This window comes from Cupressus sempervirens, chromosome 5, assembly GCF_028749045.1.
Source record: "Cupressus sempervirens isolate cs-2001-9-10 chromosome 5, ASM2874904v1, whole genome shotgun sequence".
In the NCBI taxonomy this organism is placed as follows: domain Eukaryota; kingdom Viridiplantae; phylum Streptophyta; class Pinopsida; order Cupressales; family Cupressaceae; genus Cupressus; species Cupressus sempervirens.
This window is the reverse complement of record NC_143122.1, coordinates 965,093,838-965,119,449: the sequence shown is the minus strand read 5'-3', so window position 1 is coordinate 965,119,449 and position 25,612 is coordinate 965,093,838. Positions and strand designations below refer to the sequence as shown.

Sequence of the window (25,612 nt, the reverse complement as noted above, 5' to 3'; positions counted from 1 at the left end):
CATCTGATTCTGATGACTGCTCTAAATCTCCATTCACTGACTCTTCGGCTGAAAAGTACTCCATCTGCTTGTCTTTTGCTTTCAATGGACACTTATGTGACAAATCCCAAGGCTCCCTGCAATGAAAACAAAGCTTCTTCTTCCTGAGATCATTAAGTGTCTCATTGTCCAACCTCTTACTTTCCTCCTTAGGTGGCTGACCCTCTCTATGAAACGGTTTACTATCCTTATCTTTCCTCAAAGGGAAACTCTTTGCCTGGAATTTATTTTTAGAAGCTGAAGAGGAATCCATGTCACAAGATTTCTTAATGGCTTCCTGCAAAGTGGGAGGATTGAGAGCTTTAATCCACCCTCTCAACGGATCAGCTAACCCATCCATAAATAGAACCAGTATCCTCCGTTCAGATACATCTGTTACTAAGACTGCAAGTTTTTGAAATTTTGAAATGTATGTTTCCAATGATCCCCATTGTTTAAGCTGAGCTAACTCCTTGAACTGTAGTTTTGGATCCTTCCTATCAAAATGTCCAATCAGTCTCTCCGTAAACTCCACATATGAGGTAATGTGTGCATGACCCATAGTGACCATACCATGATGCCCCCATGATGCCACCACTCGTGTGCTAACCCATCCAGATGAATTGCTGCATACTTAATAGCTTCTTCCTCAGGCATAGGGTTCAATTGAAAGTATGTATCAAGCTTTTGAACCCAAGCTCTTGCTGTAGACTTCCCCGAGCCATCATAATATGGTAACTGAAGTTTCCCTACTTTCTTTCGTAGCTCATAGCTCTAGTTCCTGTCATGTCCACGTGGCATATGTTTCATCCGCACATCCATATACTCCCTAAAGGTAATTGCAGCAGTAAAATCTGGATCTCCGGCTTCCCAATCTCTCCTCAACTGGTCCTGTATATCAGTGATCTGGGGCTCTGGTACGGGTTGCTCTGGAGCTCTAGGAGGAAATGTGGGAATCATGGGCCTCGAACTCACTGTCCTAGCTTGTTGGGGTGCATGACCGAAATTGTTCCCAACTTGTTCACCTCCATTATGTGTCCCATCCTGATTATTCCCATTCTGATTGTTACCATTCTGATTATTTCTTCCACCTATGTTAGCATTCAACCCCATTTGACGAGCCATCATTTGCATCATAAGCTCCATTCTCTGATTTTGTTCCTGAGCCCTTTGTTCTGCTAATCGCTGTCCCTATGCCAAGGTCTCAAAACTGTAAGAATCTTTCCTCTCCAGGATCTCGAGCATTTCTGTCTCCCATATTGCCAATAACCTGTTCACCTGTATCAATATGATCCTCTAGATTTCCCTGTTCCTCTTGTCCTATGTTTAGACGAGCCCTAGTTCTTCTTAAATTATAGTGATGAGTTAAAGGTCGAACACTCCAATTTGTCATATCACCACCTGTTCATTGTGTTTGTACCCACTAGGATGGCAGGATAAACAAGCTCCGGTACCACTGTAATGACCCTCCTCAAATCTGCTCTCAAAAAATGCTGATGAAAGCTCAAAGAATTTCATCAAACAATTCACATGCAAGGGACGTATGACTGATATAGTATTTCAGCTGGCTTTCAATGACTCTTTTTCAATTTGCATCAATGAGAATCTTGTGCTAGAAGACTCCAAATGGACTACACAATGGCCTAACATGAGTATGCTAATAATTTTGACAATATTCAGTGCATATATATGATCTAAGCATGAGAAATGAACACCTACAGCTAACTGGCATTTTTACAAACAGTTGGTGTGCAAACTAACTAGCTGATAAATAATGATATTGAATATCTTAAATGACACCAGCAACTATTATCTTCTTAATTTGCAATGAAATTTCTAATACAATGCTCATGAAATATGGCCAAGACTTTTGGCATTTACATGGATTACAAAATGATAATGCTGGTATAATGCACACTTACAGCTGAAACTTATAACACCCTAAAAAAACAATACTAATAAAGGAACTTGGTTGTAGATAGCTGTAATAATTTTCTTCAATGCTACCCCTTCTGCTTTTGTTTTCCGATTTTCTTTTTCGAACTGCTTTTTTGGACTGCTTTTTCGGCCTGCTTTTCCGGCCTGCTTTTTTGGTTCCACTTTTTCGGACTGCTTCTTCGGCCTACTTTTTCGGTTCCGCTTTTTCGGACTGCTTTTCGTATCTGCTTTTTCAGACTGCTACCCTATTGAATCTCAAGACCATATCTTTCAATGGCGTCAAGATTTCCAGCTTGAAGGGATTTTGTCCTTCAAACTATTGAGACATAATCTCCAAAAAATTTTCCAATTTCTTTGATATTTCCTAGCATGAATAAATGAGAGCTATCCTCTTTCTTTTAATCCCTTCCTCACTTGCTCCACGCTTCCGTCTTGCCAATGTGGGATAATACATGACTTTTAATATTACTTCTTTTTTTTCTTTTTACGAAGTCCATGTATGTACTCAAAAGGGGGACTCTTGATTTTTATAAAGTGACTTTATGAAACATTATAATATTTAATTTAAATAGTCACTTTACCGTTGTAACTTCAAATATTAAAATAATACACCGAATAAACTCGAAATCCCACATATAATAGCTCATTAGAAAGAGCCCAACAAAACACATCTCATCTTGTCGCTGAAAATTGAAGGCACTGCATCCCCCTATTGGCTTACTAAAAATAGTAAGTCTTCCTGACAACCCAACAAACGAACTCTGTTTGGCCTGTAATTAAATTTGACTAGGCCAAATAACCTCAGGATCCCTTTTGAAGTCCTAGTTACCCCTCGGGACCATACAAGAATGGGCTAATGACAACATATCTCCAAACTGGCTAAGTGGAGGACATTACAAAAGACACGAATACATATGGAGAGATGAAAATGAAAAATGGAAGAGGGATAATAAACTTTATAATCATCTTTGGTGAAAAGGTGAAGTCAAAGTACATGGAAGATGAAAATGACATCTTTTTGACTTTTAAAAAAGTGACTTTTAAGTCAAAAACAAGGTTTTGAGATGCAATTACACGTAAGGCTTTTCGTGTAATCATGTCATGCAAGTGAATGCAGAAAGTGAGATGAGTGAAAATGGAAGTGGAAAATGGGATTACATGCATGTGCAGATGGTGAATTAGATGGAAAACATGTAATCACATTTGTCGGATGAGATGTGAAGTGTTGTGACATGGAAGATGGAAGTGAAATGTGATGATGCTTTTGCATGAAGTGGAACAAGAACAAGTTCTTGAGAAAGAACTTATAACTTCTCCAAAGTGGAGAAAACCGGAATGTAAGCACACAAAACACAAAAACTCAAAAGAAAATGTACCTTTCGAAAGTGACTCAAACATGTCAATATGCAAAGCACTTCAACACACAATTTCGAATTTGGAGTTCGGGGAAAAACCAAAAATATAAAAATGAACAATTACTTCATTTTTTAAGGAAAAATACACTTTCCATGGTATCAATTTCAACAAGTGGCAATCATCAAGCAATAATGTGCATCAAATCAGCAAGATAAGCACAAATTAAATAGCAAAGAAAAAATTGTCCACTTACATGAAGATTAAGTGCCAAAAATGGTGGAGGGAAAAGGTCCAATGTTGAAAACTTCTTCAAAAAACACTTTTGATCTTTCAAACTTTGCAAATCGAAATGGAGATGGCAGCAAATAAGGCATTTTAGTGGGAGATGCCACAAACGTGCCCAATCATTGCTCCAAAATCCAACATTTTTGACATGCACATGCAATGGGATGTTTTTTGTGAAAAGTGTTTCTCAAGATGTGAGATCAAAACGTTTTGGCTTCCAAAAGCTAAAACATTTACCAAGATGCAATGAGAACACCAAAAAAGACCAAAAGAATTCCTCTTTGGGCAAAAATGTGAGCTAAAAATGATGCATTTTGGATTTTTTTTTCCAAAAATGTGCCCTTGGAGGGAGCTTGGAAAAACTTTCTCAGCAAGATGAATCCATTTTCAATGTTGAAAAATCCATGGCTAAGCAAAAACAACCCTATTAGAGAAGATTTTGTGAAAAATCATTAAGTAAATCTCTCACAATCTTCAAAATCGATTTCTTGGAGTCTCTTTGCATGTGTTCTTCCAAAATCAGGTTTCTTGGGAGCAAATACATGAACGTTAGTGCAAATCACACCTTTTGGTGTTCATAACATGTTTTAAAATATGCATAAGATGTAAACCACACCTTTTGGTGTCCATAACATGTTTTAAAATATGCATAACATGCAAATCGCACCTTTTGGGAGGCAATGCATGTTTTAAAAACTCCTTATGATGAACATCACACCTTTGGGAGGCATGACATGTTTTAAAACATGCATTTGGTGGAAATCACACCTTTTGGGATGGATTGCATATTTTAAGTGAAAGCTCATGTTTGGACACAATAGCACATTTTAAGTCATAAAACTCACCTTTAAATGCAATGGCGTTAAAAAGGTCCACTTATGATGACATTATACTTTTAAGTTGAACTTTATATGCAGTGACATGTGAAATGTGCACTTTTGATGGATTTTACATGTAATGACATATAAAATGTCCACTTTTGATAACTTAAAGTAGTTAAATAAACATATGTCAATTTGATTTCATTAAAATGTTACTTTAATGAGACATAAATCATATTAAAAAATAACATATAAATATCATTTAAAAAGTAGCATTTAAATGAGCATTTGATTCAAATATCAAAAATTAAACTGAACTATATAGTTAACATAGTCACTTTAAGTGAAAAATCAAAACTTAACTCAATTTAAAATGCAAACATAAATTGCACTATAGTTACTTTAAGTGAAAAATTTAATGATAAAGTTATTTAAAAACATAACATAAAGTGAATTTAAGTTATATTTTTCAAAAAGTGAATGTCAAATAAAAAATATAACATGATATTTTTAATTCGTGTTGTTGCATCAAAAAGGTCCACTTTTTAGGTACTAAAATGGTTATCTCTTGACTCACAACTTCGATTACGCTCAAGGTTAGATCAAATCGAAGGGAAAATCGAAAGCCATGATTTGAGCAAGACCAGAGGACTAAAACCCAACAAACGCAAACTCAAAAACAAACACAGGCTTGATAGAAAGAAAAATGAAAAAGACTTGACGAAAGCCTTTAGTAAAACAATTTGATATACGAATTGGAGTTGATTGATCGATCAATATTAAGCAATTGAATATCAAATTCAACTTAGAGAAATGTGAAACTAATTTGAAAAATTTTCGTACTGTTACTTGCATTTTGTGATGACAAAATGTAGGACAACATGGACAAGACATCTTGGATGTTCCATAGATCACCATATATACCTTGATAATTGTTTTTCAACAACATGAACCACTTGTTTGATTGATCTCCACTATTGCTGCTTGTTTTTATATATATATATATAGCTTTGAAGTTCCAACCTTTCTGTCGAGTTCTGATAAGAGTTCCAGAATCAAACTTCATCTTCGCATTTTCTTGCCTTGTATATGTTGCATTGTGGCTTGTATTGTTAGGATTTCTTTGTAATATTCTCGATTTGATCTTGCTAAATGATGATGATACTAATTGGATATACTTCATTGCCAATGAATGAATGATGTGCATACGACGTGAAGTGTTTGACCGTACCATGCATAAGCTGTTGGTGTATGATGAAGTATGTTGTTGTATAGTGTTTGTTGGGTTTTGCTGTCTTGCATTTTGTTACCACAAAATGTTGGTAACAACACAAAATTTTTTCAAGCTAGTTTCGCATTTCTCTAAGCTTGAATTTGATATTCAATTGCTTAATGTTGATCGATAAATCCATTTCAATTTGTATATCAAATCATTTTACTGGAGGCCTTCGTCAAGTCTTTTTCATTTTGCTTTCTGTCGAGCCTTTGCTTGATTTTTGAAGCCTTCATCGTCCATTCTTTGCTTATGAATTTGCGTTTGTTGGTTTTTAGTCCTTTGGTTTTACTCATGTCACGCCTTTCTATTTTCCCTTTGTTTCGGTCTAACCTGGAGCTCAATCGGAGTTGTCAGTCAAGAGATATGCCCGTTTTAGTGCCTCAAAAGTGAATCTTTTTAGTGCAACAACACGAATTAAAAATATGATGTTATATTTTTTATTTGACTTTCACTTTTTGATAAATATAACTTATATTCACTTTTGTTATGTTTTTAAATTACTTTAACTTTAAATTTTTAACTTAAAGTGACTATAGTGCACTTTATGTTATAATTTTAAGTTGAGTTACTTTTTAATTTTTCACTTAAAGTAACTATGTAACTATATAGTTCCAGTTTAATTTTTGGTTTTTAAATCAAATGCTTATTTAAATGTTATTTTTTAAATGATGTTTATATGTTATATTTTTAAATATGATAGATAAATATTGTTTATGGCCTATTTGGTAACATTTTTTATAAATGTGAATTAAATGACTTAAAGTCATCAAAAGTGGACATTTTATATGCAATTACATGTAAAATCCATCAAAAGTGGACATTTTACATGTCATTGCATATAAAGTTCATTTTGGTGGACTTTTTTGATGTCATTACATCAAAAGTCTATCATTAGTGGACCTTTTTGATGCTACTGCATCAAGGGTGAAATTTTTATGCCTTTACATCTAAAATGTGAGATGTATTTTAAAACATGCATCCTCATCCAAAAGGTCCGATTTTGGTTGTATGCATATTTTAAAACATGCATTCTCCTCCAAAAAGTGCGATTTTGCTTGTATGCACATTTTAAAACATGCTCTTGACTCTAAAGGTCAGATTTTATACTAAGACATGTTTTAATATATGCTTTGGCCTCCAAAAAGTCCGATTTTGAAGAACTCCATGTTTTTGCCCTCCAAGAACTTGATTTTGATCATAAGTGGAGATTTTCTTGATGGGTTGCATGAAATGTTTTTCATTTGAGAGTTTTTGGTGGGCAATGAGTTTCTTTGCATTCAAAATGGATTCGACAAGCTAAAAAGTGTTTTTGGAAGCTCCAAACTAGGGCACGTTTTTGGAGAAATTAGCAAATAACTTTATTTTTGGTCCATGTTTATGCTCCATTCCAAATTGATTTGGCTTTATTTGGTGTTTGGATGGCATCTTGGTGCACATTTTCCTATTTAAACACTAAATTGATTTGATCTTGCTTCATGGTGGAAAACATTTTTTTTTACCAAAAACGTCCCAAGCATGAGTATCTCAAAAACATTGGATTTTGGAGCAATCTTAGGGCACTTTTTGGCATCTTTCAACAATTTTTCTTTATTTGCTGCCCTCTTCAATTCGAATTTGTAAAAGATTGAAATATTCAAACGTTTTTGGAGAATTTTTCAACTTTGGAGCATCTTTCTCCTTCATTTTTGACACTTAATCTTCATGTAAGTGGACTCTTTCTTTCTTGCTATTTAATTTGTGCTTATTTTGCTGATTTTATGCATGTAATTGCTTGATGATTGCCACTTGTTGAAATCTTTGCCATGGAAAGTGCATTTTTCCTTTTAAAATGAAGAAATTGTTCATTTTCATATTTTTGGTTCTTTCCCAAGTCCCAATTTCGAATTTGAGCGTTGAAGTGTATTGCATATTGGCATTTGAGTCACTTTCTAAATGTACGTTTTTCTTTGTGTTTTTGTGTTTTGTGTTTGCTTGCCAGTTTTTCTCCACTTTGGAGAAGTCACAAATTCTTCTATAAGAATTTGTTGTTGCTTCACTTCATGCAAAAGCATTATCACGTTCCACATTCTGTTTCCGTGTCACAACACCTCACCTCTCATTCAACGAATGCGATTACATGTTTTTCATCTCATTCACCATCTACACATGCATGTGATCTCATTTTTCGCTTCCATTTTCACTCATCTCACTTTTCGCATCCATTCGCACAACATGATAACATGAAATGCCTTACGTGTAATTGCATCCAAAAGGTCCGATTTTGATTAAAAGTCACTTTTTGAAAAGTCAAAAAGATGTCATTTTCATCTCCCATGTACTTTGACTTCCCCTTTTCACCAAAAGTGACTATAAAACTCATTATCCCACTTCTATTTTCCATTTCCATCCCTACATATGCATTTGTGCCTTCGTGAGCAAATACATGTTTCTGCATCTTTCCATGCTTTTCATTCCATTCTCTATTCGCACTTACATGTGAAGTGCATCCTCCTTTGGCATTCGCATCTCATCTCACCTTTCATTTCCTGTTACATGTTGCACTTACATGTACTCATTTTTTATGCAATAATGCCTTGAAAACCCCAAGTCACGTGTGAAATCAACAATCTTCATTTGCACACATCCCCATGCATTTCCACCTTTATATATTCTCATTTCATTTTGTTTCATTTCATCTTCCATATTTTCCACCTTCATAACACTAGATTCCGCATTCGGTTTATTTCATTTCCATCCATTGCATATGCATATGATTTCTTCGAGATCATTTCGTTGGATCTACCAAGTCTTCAATTTGTTTCCAAATCTTTGTTGATCACAAATCAACTTGTATGGCGATTCCATCTGATGATGTATTTATATTTTGACATTTTTGTGTTGCAGTACAAGCACAAGAAATGTCCTCATCATCAAAATCTAAAGGGAAAATGAAATATCCATATAAAAAAGAATTGGCTCATGTAGCTCCTTCATCAGTCATATGTATTCTGGATAACGTGATGGACACAAAGATTGATCATGTGGACGTGGCTGATTTTCTACAGAGAGTTGAAACTCCAGTTGGTCATGAAATGAAGCATATCAAGAGAAACAACATTCACTTGGTGTCTACATTTCCTATTGCAGCCATAGAACCTGACTTCATTCTCGAATGTGCACGACGGTTTACTCCAAACACAAAGACTATCAAAGATGTTGATGGTAAGGTTATCATTAGCCTTGATCTTGAAGTTATTGAACAAATCTTCAAGGTTCCACATAAAAAAAGAATGTACAGATTTGATCAAAGAATCATCTTTGGCATGTTGGAATGGGCAAAAGGGTGATTATCAGAAGTATGTCAACCTTTATTGGTTAGTAAATAAAAGAAATAACTTTTCCAGATGGCCAAAGACTGTTCATTGGTCTAATTTCAAGGAAGAATATAAGGATCTCATTATCCTTCTCAACAAAATTTGTGGCCTTAAAGATTCTACTGATTTTGAGCCATGGATGTATAAGATCATGTTTCAAATCATGGAAAATAAAGAACACATCTTTTGCGGAGAGCTCATCAGCACTACACTTTGCCAGCAGATATGCAACGTGGGAACTTCAATACCCTTCTATATGAATTCTTACCTTGTTTACATTGCTGCTGCTATGGGATCTTTATCTGGTCTTTCTACCAAGGGAGATCGTCTTTAGGTTCTTGTTTGGGATTACTATGACCAAATCACTTTGGCAAATAGTAAAATCCATTATAGAAGAGTCCAAGATGCTTTCTTTGGGCATTTCCGGTGTTTATTCAATAAATAGTTATTAGTTAAAAGAGTATCTGATGCGGCATGGGAGAAGGTGAACCAAGACGGTTGTATTTTCATTCAGTTTCCAACTTTCACATATTTGAGAGTTGGGTATTTCAAAGGTGAGCCGTATACCTTACCTAGGCATGCTACAGATTGAATTATTTTGATGAAGTTAGCTAGACAGCTCATGGACGTGCAGAGTGATCAACATGCTATGCATAGGCCTGGATTCAACATTACCTCAACTAAACCTTTGGCTATTGGCAACTATTCGATCATTTTTGTGCCTAAAGCAAAGAACATGGAAGTAGAGTTGCAGTTGATCACCTTGAAGAAGTTTAATGCCTGATTTGACTTTGACTACCGAGAGATGAACTCTTAAATAAAAATAGCTTACACATGTTTATCGCATTGAGGACATTTGGATTGATATGAGAATAGAGCTTGACATAATGAATATGAACTACTGCAGATTAACCCTGCAGTAAATAATCAATCTTAATATGTTGGAGATCCCTTTAGATTTCCAAGTTAAAGATGATGGCGACATCTTTGATCTAGAATTTCATCAAGCCGACTTTGCTAAGAAGTGTCATTTTCCTATTTAGTGGCCAAAATGAAGGTACATCAATCATGGATATATTTCAATCCATTTTAGTAAACACCGACAAATAGTTGAAAAGTAAAGGCTTTAAAAGAATAAATCCTAAGATGGGTTTGGATTGTGGAAGTTTTGGTCGTCTTGGCAGAAAGTCACAACTGGAAATCACTGGGAAAGATGGTGCTTCATCTTCTGATGCTAAAGGTTCCCTCAAACTCAAATTGAAGGGTGGAAAAGTAGCTAAATTATGACAAATCTTTGAACCAATTCAAGAATCAGTGGAAGAATCAGAAAAGGAATTGGAAACAAAATCTGATAAAGAAGATTCAGATGAAGAAGGGGAAATCATGATCATATCTCCTCCAAAACCTGCACAAGCTTGTACAACTTCTATACATGAAGAGTCTTTTTTGCATGAAGTGGATGATGATGTGGATTCATTCTCCACCATTTTTACTCCTTCCATTCTAGTCTCGAAAGTTAATACCATGGCTCTTCCTATTTCCTCTGTTGCTCCTCGCATTCTTGCAAATGAACAATATGAACGTTTAGCAAATGTGTTTGAGGATTTTCAGACTCTTACCAATGGTCAAGTTTGCCAACTTGATACATCTTTGATAGGTTTTGAGCTTTTTATGATGGAGTCTTCTCAGCATGTTCTTACGCCTTCAATTGTGCAGATTGAATCTTGTTCTGTTACAACGGAAATACAATCAGGATAAATGCCAATGGTCTCTATTGTATCTGCTTCTACGGATGAAGGTTTTAGCTTGCTTGCATGGTTGAGCAAAATAATAACGAAGAGGAGAAAATTGGTTGTTCCTCTAGACAATCTCCCTATTAAGAAGACCAAATCCAAAATTCTAAAAGACAAGATTGTTTCCAAAACTTTGGTTGATTCAGATAAAACCAAATTTGTTGAAGTTGCTGAGTCCTTGGTAGATAACCCTGTTGAGGAACTTACTCGTTCTGATTACAAGTTCACTAAGGTTGAAATCGGAAAGCAATCACGTTTGAGTTGTTTGCAAGATGCTCAAGGTACATTGGCCAATGTATCGAAGAGCAATCATGAGCTTTGGGAAAAGAAAAATCAATTGAAATAGGAGGTCTCTCATCTGAATGAGGCCATTCAGAAATAATCTTCTTAAAGTGTTGTTATGTCTCAAACATCTAAGGGGAGAAAGCTGATTGAAGCCGCCAAGTCTTGGATATAGGAAATCATTTCTAAAGGAGTTCGAGCCATCACGGAGACATTTGTAGTTCTTAGGTGTGTCAAAGAGATGAATGGAATGGAGCAAAACTTAATTTCTTCTTTGACTCAAGAAGCGGATAACTTGAAGGGAATCCTTGATGATTGGGATGAAATGGTAAAATTTGATTTGGATGCTGTGGTCTCATGTGACATTCTTCCATCATATAAAATGTTCTTTAGATTTCAAGGACTCATTGGTTACAAAGAGGAAACATTGAGGAAGCTGATCACAAAGTTACAGGTGGCCTTTGGAGATTGTCAAGCAGTTGAAACAAGTGTTACTTGTGATTTGGAATAGATGGGATGCCATATTACTAATGAATTTGGTAATCTTATTGTAACAAAGAGAGTAAGCTCAGAATATACAATTAGGATCAATGCTGATGTAGATTCTGAAGACTTTGGTTCACATACAATGAAAAAGTTTGTCTTGTATAAATCCTTGACAAAACACTTGTTAGATACTATGGCATCAAATTTCAAAGTTGTGCAATCAACATATGCAAATGCAATAAGAGAACAGGCCAAATCGAATACCATGAGAATTGCTGATCTTCCCAAAGTGCATGACATCATTGTCAAATTCAAGGCACTGAGAAACAATCTCTAAGATTGTTGTTTTGTTTTTATGTTAGTAGTTGTAAAGGATTCATTACATGAAAAAGTGTAATTACATGTAATGCGAGTTACATGTATGTAAAATGATTTAATGCGAGTTGCATGTGCAGTGGCGTGTAAACCTTTATTTTCTCCTGTAGTTAGACTAGGTCAAAGTTGGTTGAGTTGCTCCCACTTTTTCCTCCACCTTTTTCTCAACTCCTGTGTCTATATAAAAGAGTGCCCCCTCATTGTAAAATCATCATTATCTTTATGCAAGAGAGCTCTGGAGAAATTGTGCCAGCAAAACTTTGTTTGTGTAAGCACTATTTTTGGAGAAAGTGAATACAAAGGAGCATTTGAGACTTAACTTTGATTAAGTGAGATTGTTGCTTGCATGAGTTATAAGCTTTGTCTATAATTCATCTATGTTATCTTTGATTCATGTTATCTTATGTTCTTGATGATTGTATCTTGTGAATTGAATAGAAAAGAGTTAAGAAAGAATTGGAGCTAAAGCTTTGACCAGGAGCAATTGTGGAAGTGTATAGCTAGAAGCTTTGTCTGTAGCTTATATTTTCTTTTTAATTCGCAAAATAGTTGTCATTAATACTTTTAGGAGTCTTTGTGCTTTAATTGTAAAGCTCTTCTATACAGAAGTATGACCGGACTTAGCGCCAAACTGATACATTTTTAGCTAGCCTTTGAGTTAGTGAAGGTTTATCGGTATCATTGTTTCCAGCTCTTGATAGAAGTGTAGTTAGAGATTTACCTTGCCCATTACTCGGTCCACGAGTAAGTGGATTCTTTCTTGAAAGATAAGAAGAAAGGATATTGGTAACACCCATTTTATAAAATCTCTCAACTTCTTGCTTACCTTGAGTTGATCCAAGGAACGGTGAGAAGGGGGAGACTTCTCTTTAAGGTTGGAGAGACTATCTCACATGCTGTGGCTGGTCATCCTATTTTGCGATTGGATTTTTACCCAAAACTATTAGTTGCAAAATATCTACCCAATAGGTTTGACTGTGGGGTAGTAGTAGGTTGACCGTATAGTGAGTGGAAGATCGTCACAGAAAGAGGACCGTATGGAGTGGGAAGAGGGCAGTACGGTGAGAAGTCGAGGGAGGGGCCGTACGGTTTGGAGTAAAGGTTGTATGGTGAGTAGATGGAATTCTTGTATGGTGGAACAGACAATATGTCATACGGTTACTAGGTATCATGTGCATAGGCGATACGAGCAACTCACAAGTCAAAAATCAATGAGATTGTATATGCTCCAGGTAACATAAATAAAACATTCACGGATAGAGGGATATGCCAAGGAAAACTAATGTATGCAAATTATCACCAAACATAGAATATATATCAACAGACCAAGATGGTGCTCTAGATGTGCCAGATCCGAAGCAAAGTAATACAGAATGGAATAAGGTGAGGGTTGAATCCCACTGAAATCAGAATAGCCAAATAGGGAAGATCTCACTTTCGAAATGACGTACAATAGAGAACTCCAACAAGAATTCGTAGTACAAAGAAATAATCCAAAATTGCATACCAACTACTACCTACATGTTGTGCTTAAATACCCTTTGGAGGAACTGCCGAGGTTTTACAAAGGTGATGACAACACTTACGAAAACACTTAAAATAAAAATTGGTTTGAGATATACTAAATGAATCGACTTTTAAACAACGCTTTGATTATTTATTTATTTTATGAGGGGAACATTACAGTCCTATCTCAAAATTTGCTTGCCCTCAAGCAAATGCAATGCCGGATGCTGAAGAATGTGTTCACCTTCCCAAGTCGCATCGTCCAATGGCAAGTGTTTCCAGCGTACCAAGTATTCCCTTAGGGTACGGTTTCGTAGAGTCTTCTCCCGTACATCAATGATTTCAGCCAGTTCTATCACGAGCTTCCCTATTTCATTGAGTGGCAGATGGTCTGTGGTTATTGCGATGTTTTGTCCCACAGCTTTTTTCAAGCAAGAGGCATGAAAGACGTTATGTATGCGGCTCTTTTTTCGAAGCTCGAGTTCATAGGAAACTTTACTGATACAACTAGTTACACGATACTGACCATAAAAATGTGGCTTCAATTTTTCTTTCCCTTTTGCCTTCAATGAGGATTGCCTGCATGGCTGGAGCCTGAGATAGACCAAGTCTCCCACTTTAAAACTTCTTTCGATTCGATGTCTGTCGGTGTACATCTTTTGTTGATTCTGTGCACTTTGTAAGTTCTCCTTCAAGAATCTTAGGATGTTTTTGTTAGTATGAATGCTGATGGTATTCCTTTGGGGGAGTATCGTAAGCAATGGTGAGCATGTGACATAACCTACATGTTGCATTAATGACTGTTGTTTTCATTGATGACAACATAGTATGGTTTCTGTGAAGATTGACAGAGTAGCAGATAGAGATCGTGGTCGTATGGATAGAGTTTTGGTGGTCAGGTGACGCGTGGTCAAGGACATGTTCCACTTTGTCCTAATGACAAGGTTAAGTGCACATAACACAAGTCGAAGAAATACAGAAGATATACGCGATTTACAAGCAGTGCAGAGACAAAGTACCTGATAAGCAGTTTTTGATTTTTTTTTTGTAGCTCCTAATAGAGATATAATCAGGGTATGCGAAGTTATACAGTGACAAAGGAGTTTGATGATAACGTCAACAAGTGCACAAGTCTTGGAGTCGCACGTGTGAGAAGTTGTATAGACTGTGAGCCAACAATATTACGTGATTGTGAAATAATTACTTATCTTATTGTGGTCCTATTATAATTAATTGGGAAAGCCTTAAGGTCGACTCAAGAATTGTTTTTGAGGACTTGGTATAAAGGAAAGATGTTTTCCTTGTTTGAAAAGAGAGGTGTGTGATTGTTATGCGAATCAAGTGTGAAGTCTGCGAACAAGAGCAAAGTATTTGGTAAATTCGAGTAAGCGACCCAAGGGATTATTAGATGCGAAGTTTGTGATCTGGTATCGAGATCAGAAGTAGAAGTCTAGTTGACAGGACAAAGAAAGAGGAAGGAGAAGTATAGTTCAATTCTATTATGTTGCAAGGAATAATACAAAGATCATTTGGATGGCCGGTTCATTGGTCTTGCCCCTGAAGCTATTTGGACAGTGGGTCCATCTACCTTCTACAACTCCTAACAAGGTTTGAATCTTCTAACAGGGACTAATATGTACTGAATGTTTTCATAGACTCCTAAGAGGGATTCAGTCTCCTAATAGGGACTGATATGTACTAAATGTTTTCATAGACTCCTAATAGGGTCCATCCTCTAACCACACCTACTGGGGTTTTCCCTCTGACCAAGGATTTCCCTAGTTAACATATTTGGTGTTATTGTGTATGAGTATCTTGTTATGGTTGCTGATTATATTGCTCATATGGTTAAGGTTTAATAAGGTTGATAATTGCTTTAATAGTTGGATAACTGACTACCCCCCCCCCTCTGAGTTATATTGGTGGACTAATTATTCTAACAGCCTTGCCCTTCCTGAAACCAATCTCTCGCCCTTGGGGCACAATTGTCACCCAATACCATGTCGATAAATGAAAAGGTTCATACCCATATAGTACTTTGAAGGGCGCCATCCCATTAGACATGTGATAAGTTGTATTGTAGTAGTATTCCCCCACATGCATCCATTTGACCCATGCCGGTTGATGTGCCAAAACGTAGTTTCGGAGGTAGCCTTCCAACAACCTGTTCACATTCTCCGTTTGTCCGTCTGTCTGAGGGTGGTAGCTAGTAGTTGGCGACAATTTTGTTCTTGCCAATCGAAACAATTATAAAAGTATTTCCCCAAATGCATCTATTTGACCCATGGTCTTGGATGTGCTGAAACGTAGTTTCAGAGGTAGCCTTCCAACCACTTGTTCACAATTTCTGTCTATCCACTTGTTCGAGGGTGGTAGCTAGTACTTGGCGACAATTTTGTTGTTGCCAATCAAAACAATTCTGTCTAAAAAATACTAATAAACCGACCATCCCTATCACTAACAATATTTCAGGGTAATCCGTGCAGATGAAAAGCTTATTTGAAAAATAAGTTAGCAACCTCTATGGCCTAGAAATCTAAGATGGCGAAGAACTCTGCATACTTCGTCAACCTGTCAACCACCACAAAGATACAATCCTTTCCATTTAGCTTAGGAAGTCCGATGATGAAGTCCATAGAGATACATTCTCACTTCTATTTTGGTATTGGCAAGGGTTGTAATAGCCCGACAGGTAAATTGTGTTTGGATTTGTTTTGCTGGTAGATTGCACATTCCCGTATGTACTACAAAACATCACCTTTATGCCCCTTCCATGAAAACATCTCCCTGAGCTATCTATAGGTTTTGAGAAACCCTAGGTGCCCAACCAAGGGTGAGGCATGTATTTTCGTCAGGATTTTCTGCTTCAGTTTGGATTTAGGCACAAAGTATATCCGATTCTTATAGTAAATGATGTCATCCATCACCTTGTATTGGTCATTTTGAGTGTTGTCATCCATTAACTTACATGCAAATGTGTTTTTGGACTATTCCACCAATAAGTGTGCTTTTTGGTCAGCTGAAATTTGAGACAGTAAGTAGATGGTGGGTTTTCTTGACAAAGCATTTGCAACCACATTGTTCTCTCCCTTCACATATTCAATGTCGAAATCAAATGCTTGAATCTTACTTACCCATTTTTGTTGCCTTTCATTCAGATTTCTTTGCTCCAGAAATATCTCAAACTATTATGATCGGGACGGATGACAAACTTGGCACCGACTAGATATTGTCGAACTTGGCCAGTGCACGCACGATTGCCAACATCTCTGTCTTAAATGGAATATAGACGCTCCGCTTGTGTAAGCTTCCGACTCTCATAGGCTATAGGGTCTCTATCTTGCATCAGTACTGCGCCAGTGCCCTCTCCAGATGCGTCACACTCTAGAATGAATGGTTGAGTGAAGTCAGGTAAGGTGAGAACCGAGCAAGTGCTCATTGCTTTTTTTAACTTATCAAAAGTGTGTTGTATCTTTTTATTCCACTGGAAAGAGCCTTTCTTAGTCAGATCTGTTAATCTTGCACTAAACTAAGAGAATCCTTTTACAAACTTTTGATAATAATTGTATAGTCCAAAGAACCCTCACAACTCAGAGAGTGATTTTGGTGGGGGCCAATCAAGGACAACTTGAATCTTCTCTTGGTGTGGACCTGCACCCCATATTTACTCACAACGTGCCCTAGGTACAATGTTTTTGTCATTTCAAATTCAGACTTCGATTGCTTGGCAAACAAGGACCGAGCCTTCATGATCCCTAGGACTTCATCCAAATGTCTTAGGTGTTCTTCCCAAGTTTTGTTGTTGATAAGGATATCATCAAAGAATACCAGCAAGTACTTACACAGTTGTTTGTTGAAGATGCAATTCATGCAAGACTGAAAAGTAGCTGGCGCATTCATTAATCCGAATGACATGACAATAAACTGATAATACCCGTAGTAACAATGAAAAGCTGTCTTCTCCACGTCTTCTTTCCACGTGGATTTGATGGCATCCAGAAGGAAGATCTATTTTAGAAAAATAAACCACACCATGCAGCTTATCCAACAATTCATCGATCCTGGGAATAGGGTATCTATTTTTTAATGTCTCCTTCAATGCATGGTAGTCCACACACATGTGCATCATTCTATCCTTTGTTTCTAACAATACTACTGATGATGCAAAAGGGCTAGAGCTAGGAGAGATCCATCCTTTCTTGAGCAGCTCCTAAATTGTCTTATCGATCTCATATTTAAATTTTTTAGGATGGTGGTATGGCATGGTGATAATTGGTTTGGCGCCATCTTTCGACTTGATGGTATGCTCAAACCCACGATGGGAAGGTATGCCAGGAGGAATGTCTATAAAAACTTTATCATGGGTACTCAAGATATTTTGAAGATCATCATCGTGGTGGGGTGTCTGTTGTCTTTTTATAAGTTCTGCTGAAATGAAACAATGTGCAACCCATGCAATATCGTCATGCCAAAAATTGACCTCCATCCGCTGTGCTGAAACTTCTTTCGGTCCCTCATTGACCATCTTACGGAGAACAACCTTCTTTCCATCGAGACAACAAAAGTGAAGTCCATCTGCTTGAAACTCTACGTGTATTCATCTAGCGTCTCCATCCATTGTATGCCTAGAATAACTTCCATATCATCGAGGTTCACTATAAAGAAATCCTCTGTTACAGTGTGATTAGCCATGGTGATCCTCAGTTGGGGATCAAAGTGCGTATAGGGTAAAAGTGTTCCTTTGGTGACCACGACCTAGAATCTTGCGTGCGTCTCTGTAGGTAGACTTCTTCTTTTCACCAATGATGAGTTTATGAAATTTAGAGTGGCTCTGCTATCCAGTATCACAATTATCCTCTTTCCTTGAAGGGTTCCCCATACTCGAAATAGTGTACATCTCGGACTCCCAGCCAGGGCGATGGTTCCTCCACACCATACCAATGCGATGATCCTCTCCATACGGTTCAAATTAACCATATTGGAGTCTTCGTGGGGGTGATTGCCCTCTATGAATATATTTTCCTGATCATCCTCATCATCAGACACGACTTTGAGTGTATTTTCCCCTTTACCAGGCATTTATGCCCAATTCCCATGACTCCTTACAATTGAAACATAATTTCTTCTTTTCAAGCTCCTGTCGGCTAGCTTCATCCAATGAAGGCTTCTTTAGTAGAGGTTTGTTATCTTTGTCCTTTGGAAATGATGATGCCATGCTTCGTGCTTTTTTATAGCCTTCGAAAGGGTGGCAGGATTGAAACCTTTTACACAACCTCTCAATGGTTTGGTTAGTCCGTCCATGAAGAGCACTATTTTCCTCCTTTTAGAAATGTTCGTAACCAAAATAGAGAGTTTCTGAAATTCTATGATGTACTGGTCGACCAATCCAATTTGCCTCAATTGTGCCAACTCTTTGAAATTAAGTTCCGGATCTTTACCATCAAATCGATCTATCAATTTCTTAGTGAATTCCGCATAAGTATTTATTTGGTTATGCCCCAGTGTGATGGTGTCGTGATGCCACCATTCATGCGCTACTCCCTCCAAGTGTAATGTCGCAAATTTGATTGCTTCTTCTTCTGGCATAGGATTAAGATGGAAGTAAGTATTGGCCTTCATTACCCACGCTTGTGCAGATATGAATCCGGATCCGTCAAATGGAGACAAATTTACTTTACTCAACTTCCTTATGAGATCATCGTTAAAATATTCTTGGTTTCTACCTCCTGAATATCTCATTCTCAAATCTACGTAGTCTTTGTAAGATTTATCTTCTTCAAAATTCGCATTCTTCCAATCTTCTCTCAAATGTTCTTGAACTTCCTCAAAGGCTGGTTGCTTCCATCTGTATGGTGCCTCCATACATGTGGGAAAAGATGACGTGGAAGGTCGTGAACGTGCTGGATGAGGGTTTTCTTTACCTGACCCCGAGTCTATGTTGTGACCATTTTGTTCACTGGATATTTTATTGTTTGCCAATTTCTTAAGAGTTTCTTCCATGAGTCGCTAAGTATCATTGATCTGTGCCTAATTCCTTGCAAGTTCTCTTAGCAATGCTACGAATTCGGCAGCTGTGGGTTTTGGTTCTGCCACCATTCTATCAACCGAATTGAATCTTCTTCTCTTCGGGCAATAAACTCTCATTCACTGTCCACAGGTTGGCAAGATTGAAGTTCCAAACTTTTTGTTGAGTTCTGACAGGAGTTCCGGAATCAAACTTCATCTTCATCTTTTCTTGCCTTGTATATATTGCATTGTGGCTCGTGTTGTTAGGATTTCTTTGTAATATTCCCGATTCGATCTTGCTAAATGATAATGATACAAATTGGATATACTTCATTGCCAATGAATGAATGACGTGCATACAACATGGAGAAGTGTTTGATCATACCATGCAGAAGCTGTTTGTGTACGGCAAAGTATGTTGTTGTATAATGTTTGCTGGGTTTGATTATACAGTAGCAGTAGGTTGACTGTACAGTGAGTGGAAGGCCATCACAGAAAGAGGACCGTACAAAGTGGGAAGAGGGCAATACGGTGAGAAGTTGAGGGAGGCGCCATACGACAAGCAAATGGAATTGTCGTACGGTGGAACAAACAAAATGCTGTATGGATACTGGGTATTATTTGCGCAGGCAATACGGGCAATTTACGAGTCAAAAATCAATGAGATTGTATATGCTCCAGGTAATATAAATCAAACATTCACAGATAGAGGGATATGCCAAGGAAAACTAATGTATGCAAATTATCACCAAACATAGAATATTTATCAATAGACCAAGATGGCACTCCAGATGTGCCAGATCCAAAACCAAGTAATACAAAACATAATAGTATGAGGGTTGAATCCCAACGAAACTGAAATATAGCCAAATAAGGAAGATCTCTCACTTCCGAAATGGCGAACAACATAGAACTCCAACAGGAGTTCGTAGTACAAAGAAATAATCCAAAATTGCATACCAACTACTACCTACATGCTGTGCTAAATACCCTTCAGAGGAACTCCTGAGGGTTTACAAAGATAGCCGATGGCAACATCTATAGAAACACTTAAAATAAAAATGGGTCCAAGATATACTAAATCAATTGGTCGATAAACAACACTTTGATTATTTATTTATTTATTTTATGATAGGAACATTACATTCTTGGACATAAAATAACAGTTCCATGCAAATATAACCAATAATGCAAAGGAATAAAGCACACATAAAAGGAATTGAAGACACAAAGATTTAACGTGGTTCACCCAATCCCTATGCTACATCCACCAAATAGAATCCAATATTATTATTCAATAACTGCAACCACTTGTAATCTTCAATCTCCCTTACAACTCAATACCACTGCAAGAAGCTATATATTCTCTTTCGAAAAAACTGTAACCAATATTACATGACTTATGTCACAAATGGGGACATTACACTAGGCCAATATTACATGACTTGTGTTGGCTTAACAAGTTAACCCTAAACACGCTTGACAAGTCAACCTTGGGAAATGGTTGATGAGTCAACTCGAAAATGCTTGACAAGTTAACCGAAAACTTTTTGTGCAGCTTATTGAAAGAGTACAGTACTTGCCTGATCAATCACCACAAATAAACACACATGACTTGTCAGGCTTTGATGGTGTTGATTGTTCCTTCAACTATTGCAGGTCCAATGATGGTTCCAAATGCCCCACTAGGTTCTAACTACACTTCTGGAACTTCCCTTGGGGCTGGCCTCTACCTCCAAAACCACAGAAATTTTTTGACGGTTCTAAATTTAACCCACTTTGAATGATTGACTTCCTTGAAATGCCAATGCCTTTGGTCCTAATTTGGCTGTTGAGTTTCGATGCCTATTGTGTAACTAGAAAATTATGCCCCTTCCTTTCAAACTTACAATTTATATTTGTTTCTTCCTTTCCATGGTTACAAGTGGTCTGTTGGGGTCTCACAGGTGTGTAGGAAGTGGCCAAAAACGCAAATTAACTTGAGAAGAGACTTGAACAACATCATTTAAGCCTGTAAAAGACAAGAAATTGACAAGTTTCTAATGATGGGAGGAATTTGGCAACATGCCAGATGGTAGAAGTACCAACCTGTAGTCCAGGAACGGCTGGAATAGGTTCAACATGATGTATATCTTTCTGAGGAAAGTTAGGTGGTGCAATATCAAGCCCATGAGACTCCATAAACTTCAGAGTCAGATTCTGGGGAACTTAATGGAAGACTAGCAGTTATATCCTTAGCCTGTAGAGGCTGATCCTCAAGACTCAAAATAGGAGAGGAGAGCTGAAAAGGCCCATTTTCTTCATCGAAGACAACATTTTAACTGAATATGAGACTGTTATTGTCTAACTCTACATCAATCAGCCAATATGCCTTGTGATTTTCACTGTATCCTGTGAACATGAGCTTTTGGCTCTTGTAATTCAGCTTCAAGGGTTTGGCATCTAGTATCCAAACATAAGCCAAAGAACCAAAGACTTTCAGTTGATTGATTTCAGGCTTTCTACCAGAATGGACTTCGTATGGAGTATTCTTCGTAACATCCTGTGTTGGAGTCCTGTCCAGAAGATAGACAACTGGATAAATTGAAGTGATTTAGATTGATTATATTAGGAATTGCAATTGATTTTGATTTTATCTTCGATGAATTGCTTAAATAAATATTCAATTGACATAGTAGAAAGGGAGATTCAAGTAATTGTCCCAGCTTTCCCAACTTAGCCAAAAAACGGACATTACATTCTCCTTGGTATTTGGGAAATTCCAGAGCATTTGGTATTGGGCAACATTGTGGGTTGTCATTTCTTGCTATATAAATAAGTTTTCTGTTCTGGATGCTACAGCATCAATGAAAATTTCAGATGAGGGTACCCACTATTACGTGTTAGTGTGGTTTGATAATTTGATGTTTGTACAAGTTGGCATAAAATCAAAAAATCACCCAAAAAAAATGCATGTTCTAGAAATATCTAAGGGAAATGACAGCCATCACAGCAATAAAACCTAAAACCAAAAGCTTTCATTTATTTAAAATATGTGTCATTCATTTATACTGTGAAATTGCTCTTTTCACCCTCAAGAGTGCAGATTACAGTAATGAAACTGCATGTTCGGGTCCATTACTGATGAATTGAGTTTCATATAGATGAAATTGAGCAAAATTCTGGAAGTTTTTCTTTGAATATAACATTATTGAATTTAAACTAACACCACAGCCAGTAAGCTTGATTAGCCCGCTAGGAACTGTTTACGTAACTTGGGCTTGATTTTATATACATTCACATTAGCTGCTTGCATTTTCATCTACAGTTCCTGCAAATGCCCCTTGTTGAATATAACATTGCATAAATGCATTTACCTCCACATGTATCGAGACACAATAAGGGATAAATCTTTCTTGTGCATTAGGATTTTATTTATGAAAGCAATCCAAATTATTTGTTTCAGTACAGAATAGTTCAGAAGAATAGAGCATTGGTAGGTAGCTTTAACATTCTACCAAGATATTTGAACTTTTTGTTAGCATTGTTTTTCCTTGATCTAAAGAAAGATGTTCTTATTAGACTCTTATATACAGGTCCCTTTTTTCTCTCAAATGGATGATCAGCTTATTGATGCTATATGTGAACGGCTAACACCTGCTCTAAGCACTGAAGGAACATATATTGTCCGGGAAGGCGACCCAGTGAATGAAATGCTCTTTATCATTCGTGGTTACTTAGACAGTGCAACAACCAATGGAGGTAGAACTGGCTTTTTCAATTCAATTACATTGGGTCCTGGTGACTTCTGTGGTGAGGAGCTGCTCACTTGGGCACTGCTTCCAAAATCCAGCTTGAACTTACCATCCTCGACGAGGACAGTTAAAGCATTGGTGGAAGTAGAAGCATTTGCATTGCGGGCTGAAGATCTAAAGTTTGTTGCAAATCAGTTCAGGCGGTTGCACAGCAGGAAACTTCAACATACATTTCGGTTCTACTCTCATCAGTGGAGGACGTGGTCAGCCTGCTTTATACAAGCAGCCTGGCGGCGTTACAAGAAAAGAAAGTTAGCAGCAGAACTTCTTGAGAAGGAAAGCTTATGCTATTATCAAAATCAAGAATTTGAACCCAGTCACTCTTTCACTACAGCAGATGATGCTAATGCTGATAGCAATGGTACCCCTTCCACAACCATGGCAGAAGTTCCTCAGAATAACCCCCTTCTAGGGGCTACGTTATTGGCATCTCGCTTTGCTGCAAATACAAGGAGAGGGGTTCTGAGGACAAGGGCTACGAGTTCTCATGGCGCAAATGATCAAATGCCGAAGTTACAGAAGCCCGAAGAGCCAAATTTTTCTGTTGAGGTTGAGGATGAGTAACATGTTTATTGATTGTCACATTTACAATAGGGTGCCAAATTTCATCTACAGTAAAATATTTAATGCTCACTCTGGAAGCTAAAACATAAAGCATGTAATCTCTTGTGCATTGAATTGATTTTCTGTTTTCAGTTTCTTCATTGCAAGGGACCTTGGTTTGTGTATTATCTATTATGTTCGAAGAATGTTTTTTCATATCATGTGTTCATCTAGCTTCAACAATTTACTCACAATTCAGTAACAACAGTATTTGCATGTGGGATTTTTACATTTAAGTCTCTGTTCTTTGTAAGGCATGCTAATTTATGGGAAGAACAATAATTTTGTCGAGAAACTAAAATCTGATTCTCATAAACATTGGGAGGATCTCAGACATATAATCTGTATAAGTGCAAAGGAAATATGCAATTTATTGAATGGATCCATATCCTTCAGAAAATTGACACTAATTTTGAGCATAATAATTGACCAATGGTATGAATCTGTGATTTCAATTGACAATTCTTTAAGGCTTTGCAGTTCAGTGTAATTATTCACTAACTGTATGATTCTGTGATTACTATTGACAATTCTATGAGGCTTTTCATTGATATCTTTGTTGAATTCATTAATATTTTTGCAGATGACTAGTCGAGAGTCTTTTCTTTTAATTTCAATAATTGGTATATTCATTAATACATGACTGAAAATTGTAGCCGAGTCCGAGGATTTGAGCTTAATTGGTTAAAGCATTGATTTCAAAACATGGAAACCCAAGCTTAAATCCCAAGGGGGCATCTAGTATGAAATTCTATGTTGGGAGTCTTGGTTTTCCACAAATGGTCTCTAGTGTGGTTGCTTGAAAGGAGCAAATAATCGTCTCATGGCTATGCTTGCAAGAGCTTGTATTGGTCTCATATTTGTAGATGATTATTGTTAAGTTTCCCAGATTGTTGCTGCAAATGTACTAAGCATTGCTTGTAATAAGGTATATGTTTTCCATATGCAACATCCTCTCATTTATATTAGGCATAGGTCAATGAATCGACATGTCTATTCAATAAACAAATAATTAATAATACAAACTTAATTGTGTTATATATATATATATATATATATATATATATATATATATATATATATAATAAACTTATATCTCACATATTATTATATCTCATATATAATTATATGAATAACCATAGAGTTATCCGACAGAAGCTACCAAACATTAACACTCCCTCTTAGCAAGGGAGGATAAACACAAGACAAATATTACACCATTGGTAATATTAGGAATTTAAGGATGTCTCGGAAGTTTTCCACCATTAATATTGCATACGATATCAAGAGTGTTGATCTCCAAAATATCAACATATGATATTCATCAATTACTCAAAACAAGGTTTAGATATCACATTTGATATCAAGAGTCTTGATCTCCCAGAATACCGACATTCGATATTCATCAAGTACTCAAAAACAAGGTTTAGATATCACATTTGATATCAAGAGTATTGGCCTCCTAGAATATTAATGATATTCACCACTTACTCAAAACGTTTAGATATCACATTTGATATCAAGAGTCTTGGCCTCCCAGAATATCAATGATATTCACCACTTACTCAAAACGTTTAGATATCACATTTGATATCAAGAGTATTGGCCTCTCAGAATATCAATGATATTCACCAAGTACTCTAAGAGTAATGGCCTCTTAGAATGTGAGATGCAAGACATTCACCATTTATTTAATTTATTTAATCTCATAATACAAGTT

The 25,612-nt window shown here is 36.8% G+C and overlaps 1 protein-coding gene across 1 annotated transcript in view; it reads left to right on the top strand.

The window, feature by feature from the left end:
- LOC149559165 (protein CNGC15b-like) overlaps positions 1 to 24,048 on the top strand; it is a 119,677-nt gene extending 95,629 nt beyond the window's left edge. The window contains exon 8 of the mRNA XM_089833084.1: positions 23,071 to 24,048. Within this exon, the coding sequence (XP_089689210.1) occupies positions 23,071 to 23,853 (783 nt within the window). The 3' untranslated portion in view covers positions 23,854 to 24,048. The remainder of the gene's footprint in view (positions 1 to 23,070) is intronic.
- The last annotated feature ends 1,564 nt before the right edge of the window (positions 24,049 to 25,612 follow it).